At 49.7% G+C, this 9,847-nt stretch overlaps 1 protein-coding gene across 1 annotated transcript; it reads right to left on the reverse strand.

Annotated features, from left to right (window-relative positions):
- Nucleotides 1-30: 30 nt before the first annotated feature.
- Nucleotides 31-9,067, reverse strand: LOC108314425 (replication factor C subunit 2-like). The gene is made up of 5 exons (XM_017543330.2): nucleotides 8,891-9,067; nucleotides 7,024-7,093; nucleotides 4,372-4,413; nucleotides 3,367-3,473; nucleotides 31-347 (listed from the first exon to the last, which is right to left on the reverse strand). The coding sequence occupies exons 1-5, from the start codon at nucleotides 8,995-8,997 to the stop codon at nucleotides 242-244; spliced, it is 432 nt and encodes a 143-aa protein (XP_017398819.1). The 5' UTR covers nucleotides 8,998-9,067; the 3' UTR covers nucleotides 31-241.
- Between the last annotated feature and the right edge of the window lie 780 nt (nucleotides 9,068-9,847).

A 9,847-nucleotide genomic window follows, 5' to 3' on the forward strand; every position in this document is an offset into this window, starting at 1 on the left:
AAAAAAAAAAAAAAAAAATTTTTTTTAAACTATTACTTTAAGAGATGCTGAAACCAGCACGTTGACTATCGTAGACAAACGTTTAGAAGTTACTTAATAAAGACAAGATTTAAGGCACAGGCCCCTATGAAACTGCTTGTTGAAGATAAAAGCAAATCTACAACAGTGCTTTTTATCCTGATTGAATAAAGCCCAAACAGAGATTTAGAGATCAAGGTCAAAATATACTTGGCAATGCACTCTACCTGTCGGCTTCATCAAGAATGATGATCTTATGTCGGCCTTTGGGAAGGGTGACTTTTTGTTGAGCAAACATTTTAATTTTATTCCTCACAACGTCAATGCCCCTGAAAGAAAAACAAGGTTTTTTTTTTTTTATTCTTTTTTTCCTTTTACTTATAAAGCACATCTGAGCAGAGAACAGGTTTTTATCGGCACCTTCTGAGACTAATTCAGTTGCCTTCAGGAGGACTTTTAAACAATCAGCGTATCAGGGACTACAGAACCCAATTTCCGTTTTTGAGTTTCTCTTTGGGGCAATTGTAAGTATTTATGAGGACTAAAATTTTTATGACTATGGTTCTTTCTTGGAAGCCTTTCAAAGAACAAAAAGGGCTCAGGGAGGTGGTTCCCAGCACTTTGGGAGGCCGAGGCGGGCGGATCACAAGGTCAGGAGTTTGAGACCTGCCTGACCAACATGATGAAATCCCGTCTGTACTAAAAACACAAAAATCAGCTGGGTGTGGTGGCGCGCACCTTTAATCCCAGCTACTCGGGAGGCTGAGGCAGGAGAGTTGCTTGAACCTGGGAGGTGGAGGTTGCAGTAAGCCGAGATCACACCACTGCACTTCAGCTTGGGTAACAAAGCCAGGCTCCATCTCAGGGGGGGAAAAAAAAAAAACCATACATATATACTTTGTTTTGTTTAGATAGAGTATTGCTGTGTCATCCAGGCTGGAGTGCAGTGGCCACTTGACCTTTTTGTAATCTATGTTCTGAGTCTTAGTGACCTCACTTCCTGTATTGTGAAACAGCTGGCCAATTCATCATACTAGCAATGAGTTCATCATAATTTATCAATTACTCTCAACCATGCTAAAAAAGTTAAAATAAGAAAATGAAAGAATGGTGGAATTGCCTAGAATGATAAAACAGTGGGAAGAATAGAAACAACTGTCGGCCAGGCACAGTGGCTCACACCTATAATCCCAGCACCTTGGGAGGCCGAGTTGGGGTTTTCACTTGAGTTCAGGAGTTCAAGACCAGCCTGAGCAACATGGCAAAAGCCTATCTCTACAAAAAATACAAAAATTAGCTGGGCATGGTGATGTGCACCTGTGGTCCCAGCTATCCAGGGGGCCAAGGTGGGAAGATCGCTGGAGCCAGGGAGAGGCTGAGGCTGCAGTGAGCCATGATGGCAAAACTGAACTGTAGCCTGGGCAACAGAGACCCTGCCTAAAAACAACAACAACAACAAAAACTGTCATAGTGCCTCATCTTTCAGTTTTTTAACTGCATTGCTTGAGATATCATATTAGCTTTCAAAAGATGTAACAGAGGTTCAGATATACCACCTTTGTTATCTGGTAAACTTTCACTGACCACAGCTGAGAATTCAAAATTTTTCATTTTCCACCCACAACAGCACAGAGAAAAAGAATTGAGAGGAGGACTCTTCCTAATTATTAGATGAATCAGGAAATAACTGCAGTGAAGGCCGAGGCAGGTGGCTCACATCTGTAATCCCAGCACTTTGGGAGGCCACGGCAGGCAGACCACCAGAGGCCGGTAGTTCAAGACCAGCCTGGCCAATGCAGCGAAACCCCATCTCTACTAAAAATACAAAAATTAGCCGGACATGGTGGCTAATGCCTGTAATCCCAGCTACTCGGGAGGCTGAGACAGGAGAATCATTTGAACCAGGAGGCAGAGGTTGTAGCGAGCCGAGATCACACTACTGCACTCCAGCCTGGTGACAGAGCAAGACTCTGTCTCCAAAAAAAGAACTGCAGAGACACCAACAGCAACATTCTAGACTCTGCTGATGGTGAAACTGATCACATAAGCAAAATCTCAGACCATGAATCTTCAGATGACAACACCCTCCATACATTTCCCCAAACTGAAGAATCAAGGAGTCAACAATACGAAGCTGTCCCTTGGTGTTCATGGGGACTGGTGCAAGGCCCTTCCTCAGACACCAAAATCCACGGATGCTCAAGTTCCTTATATGAAATGGCATAGTATTTGCATATTAACTTATACACATCCCTCAGTACACTTTATTTTTATACAGAGATGGGGTTTCATTATGTCACCCAGGCTGGTCTCAAACTCCCGGACTCAAGAGATCCACCTGCCTCAGTCTCCCAAAGTGCTGGGATTGTAGACGTGAACCGCGATGCCTGGCCAGCCTTCCATACATGTTACATATACAGGCTGAGTATCCCTTATCCCTAATGCTTGAGACCAGAAATGTTTCAGATTTGGCTTTTTTTCACATTTTGGAATTTTGCATTATATTTACTGGCTGAATATCCCAGCGCAGTGGCTCACGCCTGTAATCTAAGCACTTGGGGAAGCTGAAGCAGGAGGGTCACTTGAGCCCTGGAGTTCAAGGCCAGCCTGGGCAACATAGTGAAACCCCATCTCTATTAAAAACAAAAACAAAAACAACAACAAAAAAACCCCACCATTAAAATGAGCTGTCACGGTGGCGTGAGTCTACAGACCTAGAAACTGGGGAGGCCAGGGCAGGAGGACTGCTGGAGGCTAAGTTTGAGATCAGCCTGGGGAACACAGTGAGACCCCATCTCTCCAAAAATTTTAAACTTGAAAAAAGAGAAAACCTGTTTTTTTGTTTTTGAGACAGTTTTGCTCTTGTCACCCAGCCTGGAGTACAACGGTGCAACCTCAGCTCACTGCAACCTCCTTCTCCTGGGTTCAAGTGATTATCTTGCCTCAGCCTCCCAAGTAGCTGGGATTACAGGTGCCCGACACCACGCCCAGCTAATTCTGGTATTTTTAGTAGAGACCGGGTTTCACCATGTTGGCCTGACTGGTCTCAAACTACCGATGTCAGCTGATCCACCCGCCTCAGCCTCCTAAAGCGCTGAGATTATAGGCGTGAGCCACCACACCCGGCCGAGAAAAACAGCTTTAAAAAATATGCATTAAAAAATAATAAAAATAAACCGGCAAGTCACCAAGTGAGCAATCCTTATGCTCTTTCACTGGGAAGGAGTGGAGGAAATCACAAAGCTGGCAAGGCCAACTTCGAATACAGTCCAATGCTGAGAAAGGCTGCTTGTATAACAATTCTCAACGCAGAACACCCGCCACCCTGCGAGCCTGACTCAGACCTACCTGTCATTTGAAGCATTGAGTTCCAACACGGCATCTTTGAGTGCTGGGCCCAGAAGGGCTCGTGCCAAGCACAGAATGCTTGTGGTCTTGCCAGTTCCTGGCGGGCCCTGGGAACGAGATCTCCAGTAAGGGCTTCTAACTAACAGAAGGACCGCAGGCGGCTCCTGTGTTCTGCTCACCACTGTTTGCATCTCCGTCCCCTCTAGCCCTCGCATCCCATCCGCAGCACACACACAGATCAATAGGGCTGGCCAGGGACAGTGGCTCACGCCTGAAATCCTAGCACTTTGGGAGGCCGAGGCAGGCAGATCATCTGAGTCACAAGTTCGAGACCAGCCTGGCCAATGAGGCAAAACCCCATCTCTACTAAAAAATACAAAAATTAGCTGGGTGTGGTGGCGTGCCCCTGTAGTCCCAGCTACTCAGGAGGCTGAGGTGGGAGAATCACTTGAACCCGGGAGGTGGAGATTGAGGTGAGCTGAGATCACACCACTGCACTCAAGCCTGGCGAGGTTGTCTCCCAAAAAAAAAAAAAAAAAAAGCCCAGGTGCAGTGGCTCACGCCTGTTGGGAGGCAGAGGCAGGCAGATCACCTGAGGTCTGGAGTTCAAGACCAGCTGACCAACATGAAGCAACCCAGTCTTTACTAAAAATACAAAAAATTAGCTGGGTGTGGTGGCGCATGCCTGTAATCTCAGCTACTCAGAGGCTGAGGCAGGAGAATCGCTTGAACCTGGGAGGTGGAGGCTGCAGTGAGCCAAGATCGTGCCATTGCACCACTCCAGCCTGGGCGACAGAGCAAGACTCCATTAAAAAAACAAAACAAAACAAAAAAAACACAGCAACCAACTCCAGGCCTCCCAACTGACTTGAGTGAAACGCTTCCCTTTGCTCGGGGAATGGTGAGAGGCTGTCTGCGGAGGGAACGCTGTGTACAAGAAAGCACTTCAGTGGGCAGCAGGAGGAGACAATGCCACGCTCAACAGGCTCAGGGCTGCGTACTCACCGCAATGATGATGTTGGGCACATTCCCTTCCCTTGCAAAGACCTAAAGTGAAAATGATCATTAAAACTGGTTAAAACTTGCTTCTGGATGACTATAGAAAAAAGAATAAACACGGAGGTTAAAACTTGGCTGAGCACAATGGCTCATGCCTGTAATCCTAGTAATTTGGGAGGCCAAGGTGGGAGGATCACTTGAGGCCAGGAGTTAGAGGTCAGCCTTGGCAACATAGCGAGCCCCTGCCTCCCCAAAAAATAAACAAAATTAGCCAGGCATACTGGTGTGCACCTGTACTCCCAGCTACTCAGGAGGCTGAGGTGAGAGGATCGCTTGAGCCTGAGAAGTGGAGGCTGCAGTGAGCTGTGATTGCACCACTGCACGCCAGCCTGGGCAAGAGCGTCACCCTGTCTTAAAAAGAAAACAAAACGGCTGGGCGCGGTGGCTCAAGCCTGTAATCCCAGCACTTTGGGAGGCCGACGCGGGTGGATCAAGAGGTCAAGAGATCGAGACCATCCTGGTCAATATGGTGAAACCCCGTCTCTACTAAAAATACAAAAAATTAGCTGGGCATGGTGGCGCATGCCTGTAATCCCAGCTACTCAGGAGGCAGAGGCAGGAGAATTGCCAGAACCCAGGAGGTGGAGGTTGCGGTGAGCCGAGATCGCGCCATTGCACTCCTGCCTGGGTAACATGAGTGAAACTCTGTCTCAAAAAAACAAAAAAAAAAAACAAAACACAAAACCTGGTTAATTCGTAAGCTTTAGGAGCTGACTCTTCCCAGCCACACAGCCCGTACAGCAAACGTGGGTACAGATTTCTCCGTGTGGACTGGGTGGCTCATGGAACTCTCATTTCTTTTCTTCTTTTAGAGATGGGTCTCGCTCCGTCACCTAGGCTGGAGTGCAGTGGCATGATCAAGGCTCACTGCAGCGTCGGATCCCTGGGCTCAATAGATCCTCCTGCCTTGGTCTCCTGAGCAGCTAGGACTGCAGGTCCTCACCCCAGCATCTTAAAAACTCAACACTTCATTCTTCTGTACGAACCCGAGGCTTCACCCATGTTTCCCGTCGTGGACTGTCCAACCCACGAAGCTGAGGTGGCCATCATCTTGGTTTGGCCTCATCCTCACCCCGAATACCTAAATTACCAGGGCTTCATCCTCCTCGTCTCCAGGCCCCTTTATTTCTCTCCATCCCCACTAGCACTTTCTGAAGCCCATTACCTCTGTCTGATTGCCATAATGGGCCATTAACTCATCCCCGTGCTTCCAATCCTGCCGGTGCTTTCAATTCTGCCCGATTCAAATCCACCTCCCACCCTGTACCCACAACCACCTTTCTAAAGTACACACCTATTAAAACATTTTCCTGGCACAGTGGCTCACACCTGTAATCCTAGCATTTTGGGAGGCCAAGGCAGGTGGACAACCTGAGGTCAGGACTTCGGGACCACCCTGACCAACATGGAGAAACCGCATTTCTACCTAAGATACAAAATTTGCTGGGTGTGGTTTTGCATGCCTGTAATCCCAGCTACTTGGGAGGCTGAGGTTTCAGTGAACTGGGATTGCGCCACTGCGCTCCAGCCTGGGCAACAAGAGTGAAACTCTGTCTCAAAAAGAAAAAAACATTTTTACTTAACTGAAATCCTTGACCTCTCCCTGTCCTCACTATGAAGCCCAAACTCTTTGTTTCTCAGAGTAAGGGTCTTGCTCTGTCATCTAGGCTAGAGTGCAGTGGCGTGATCATAGCTCGCTGCAGCGTCAAACCCCTAGGCTCAAGACATCCCCTAGACTTGGTCTCTTGAGTAGCTGGGATTAGGCACTTGCCACCATGCCTGGTTTGAAGCTCACTCTACAGGCACGTGCCACCACACCCAGCTGATTTTCAAATTCATAGAGACTGGTTTCACCATGTTGCCCAGGCTGATCTCAAACACCTGGCCTCAAGTGAGCTGCCTGCCTTAGCCTCCCAAAGTGTTGGGATTACAGGTGTGAGCCACCGCACCCAGCCTTAGGCAATCTTTTAAAAAGCCACTTGGCTGGGCCTGATGGCTCATGCCTGTAATCACAGCACTTTGGGAGGCTGAAGTGGGTGGATCACGAGGTCAGAAGTTTAAGACCAGCCTGGCTAAGATGGTGAAATCCCGTCTCTATTAAAAATACACACATTAGTAGGACGTGGTGGCGGGCGACTGTAATCCCAGCTACTCGGGAAGCTGAGGCAGAAAACTGCTTGTACCTGGGAGGCGGAAGCTGCAGTGAGCTGAGATCGTGCCACTGCACTCCAGTCTCAGCGACAGAGCAAGATTCCGTCTCAAAAAAAATAAAATAAAAATAGTAGGGCCTGGTGCTACGGCTAATGCCTGTAATCCCAGGACTTTGGGAAGCCGAGGCGGGCAGATCACCAGCTTAAGAGACAGAGACCAGCCTGGCTAACATGGTGAAGCCCCCTTTCTACTAAAACTACAAAAATTAGCTGGGCGTGGTGGCGGGCCCCTGTAGTCCCAGCTACTCAGGAGGCTGAGGCAGGAGAATCGCTTGAACCCGGGTGGCAGAAGTTGCAGTGAGCCCCGATCGCGCCACTGCACTCCAGCCTAGCAACAGAGCGAGATTCTGTCTTAAAAATAAATAAATACAAATAAGAAGCCACTAACCTCTAGCCTGCTCACGGTGTCTTCATTCCCGACAATTTCATTCAGCTTTACTGGCCTATATTTTTCAACCCTATTAAGAAAATGCATAAAAATGTTGGCATGGTTATCTTCCACTACCCCCACAGAAAAGTACTTAAAGGCCATCCCAAGAGCTTTGTTGGAAAATTATATACATTCAGTACAAATATGCCAAATGGCTGCAGGTTTTAAATGTAAGATGACGGCTCGGCATGGTAATCCCAGCACTTTGGGAGGCTGAGGCAGGGGGATCACTTGAGATCAGCAGTTCGAGACCAGCCTGGCCAGCATGGTGAAACCCCATCTCTACTAAAAATAGAAAAATTAGCCAAATGTGGTGGTGCGTGTCTCTAATCCCAGCTTCTTTGGAGGCTGAGGCACGAGAATGGCTCAAACCCAGGAGGCACAAGTTGCAGTGAGCTCACACCACTACACTCCAGCCTGGGTAAAAGAGCAAGACTCTGTTTCAATAAATAAATAAACAAAGTGTAATAAGATGCCCAAGTGCCATTTGAAAAGTTAAGGGGGGCTAGCATGGTGGCTCACGCCTGTAAGCTCAGCACTTCGGGAGGCTGAGGTGGGCAGGTTACGAAGTCAGGAGTTCCAGACCAGCCTGACCAACATGGCAAAACCCTATCTCTATTAAAAATACAAAAATTAGCTGGGCACAATAGCAGGTGCCTGTAATCCCAGCTACTTGGGAGATGAGGCAGGAAAATCACTTGAACCTGGGAGGTGGAGGTTGCAGTTAGCTGAGATTGTGCCATTGCACTCCAGCCTGGGCAACAGAGTGAGACTCCATCTCAAAAAAAAAAAAAAAAAAGTTAAGGGCGTGAGAATTGCATAGCAAAGGCTTCAAACCTGCCACAACAGAAAAACACCTGTTGCTGCTGGAGCAGGGCCAGCGTAGGCCATCTGGATCAATGTGACACTGTGCCACAACCCCATCTGTGTGTCACAAGAGGCCCACCACACAGCGCTGACATCATTTGGTATGACAACATGGGTGCAACGAAGCCCCTTTCTCATCCCTTACCTGCCAGTTTCTGCAGACGTGTACCAAGTACATGGCTGGCTAGACAAAAACCCCAGGCCTAGGCCAGGTACGGTGCCTCACGCCTGTAATCACTTTGGGAGGCCAAGGCGCGTGGATCAGTTGAGGTCAGGAGTTCCAGAACAGCCTGGCCAACATGGTGAAACCCTGTCTCTACTAAAAATACAAAAATTAGCAGGGTGTGGTGGCACACGCCTGTAATCCCACCTGTTAGGGAGTCTGAGGCAGGAGAATCGCTTGAATCCAGGAGAGGTTCAATTGCATTCCAGCCTGGTCGACAGAGTGTGACTCCATTTCAAAAAAAAAAAAATTGGCCGGGCTTGGTAGTGCATGCCTGTAGTCCCACCTACTTGGGAGACTGAGGCAGAAGGATCACTAGAGCCAATGAGTTGGACACCAGCCTGGGCAACACAGCAAGATCCGGGTCTCGATTTTTTAAATTTCAAATGTAAATGTTATTGAACCTAATAGTCAAAATATTATTTTCAGCATGTAATCAATATTTTTTTAACAGCCTGAGGTTTTTAAAAACACTAGGTCATACACTAGTGGGCACAAAAATTTCTGAAAAACCGACTAGGTCAGAGAAGGTGGCCACCCGGGGTAGCCCTAATTGTCATAAGCATTGCTGTGAGCGGGACTCCGCTTGCAGAGTTTACACCGACCACCTGGGGCCTCTTCCTCCCTCGGAATCCTCCAGAACAAGCCCATGGCCCGAGTTTCTTCGGAGCACGGCCCGCCCCTCGCCCACCCTCACATCCAAACGCGCCCATTCCTTGCGGCCTGGGGCCTCACCACGGCAGCTCATAGTGGCCGGCGCTCCCAGGGGCCTTGCTGGAGGCAGGAGTAGGGTCCTGGGCCTCCAGCTCGTCCGTGCCACCACCTCCGGCCTCCACCTCCATTCTCACGCGTCCTCTTCCCGCCACCCGAACACCAGTCCCGTGGCGTCATCACGCAAGCCCCGCCCCCTGCCTTCCGCCGGGCGCGAGCGGAAGCCGCGTGCCTGCGCCATTCCGCGCCTGCGCAGAGGGTTCCGGCGGTGCTCAGGCGGCCATCGCTGGAGGCCGCGGTTGCTACTGGAGACTTGACGTCCGGCCTGGGAGCTACAGGAAGGCGAGATCTGGCCGCGACGCCTTCCGAGAAAGCAGGTCGCTCTCGAAACGGACGTTTGTGTGGAAGATCCGCTCCACGGCGGCGTGGGAGGAGCAGGGCCTGGGGGCGTTGCGGCCAAACGCAGGCATTGATGCCGGGACACGGACAACGCCAGCCACCTGCCTCTGCTGGGCAGCGGGGTCTGGGGATGACGTCTGGGGCTCCCCATGCCTACTTTTCCAGATGGCTCCGAATGTCACCGTGAGCTGCTCCCGTTGGGTGGGTTCCTGCACCGCAACGGCGTTTGGCACTCGAGGTTTATTATCAGGGAATTCTCAGCTGCAAATGGGAATCCCCACCCCATTTTGCCGAAGAGGAAACTGAAACTGTCCCTATGTCAGAGGAAATGCAATGTTCGTTCCAGGAGGATAGGGATTCAAGGCCAGGCGCAGTGGCTGACCCCTGTAATCCCAGCACTCAGGGGGACAGAGACCGGAGGAGCGATTGAGCCCAGGAGTTGGAGACCAGCTTGGGCAACATAGTGAGCCCCTGCCCTCCCAATAAAAAGGCCGGGCGCGGTGGCTCAAGCCTGTAATCCCAGCACTTTGGGAGGCCGAGGCGGGTGGATCGCGAGGTCAAGAGATCGAGACCATCCTGGTC

The sequence above is a fragment of the Cebus imitator genome, unplaced genomic scaffold (assembly GCF_001604975.1).
Source record: "Cebus imitator isolate Cc_AM_T3 unplaced genomic scaffold, Cebus_imitator-1.0 Scaffold153, whole genome shotgun sequence".
NCBI classification, from domain to species: domain Eukaryota; kingdom Metazoa; phylum Chordata; class Mammalia; order Primates; family Cebidae; genus Cebus; species Cebus imitator.

What these genes read in the sequence shown, in the direction of transcription:
- LOC108314425 (XM_017543330.2), bottom strand. Translation starts at nt 8,997, where the DNA reads ATGGAGGTGGAGGCCGGAGGTGGTGGCACGGACGAGCTGGAGGCCCAG. An exon ending in ACACCGTGAGCAGGCTAGAG is followed by an intron (nt 4,414 to 7,023) that starts GTTAGTGGCTTC and finishes TTTTCACTTTAG; the next exon opens with GTCTTTGCAAGGGAAGGGAA. An exon ending in CTCAATGCTTCAAATGACAG is followed by an intron (nt 348 to 3,366) that starts GTAGGTCTGAGT and finishes TTTTTCTTTCAG; the next exon opens with GGGCATTGACGTTGTGAGGA.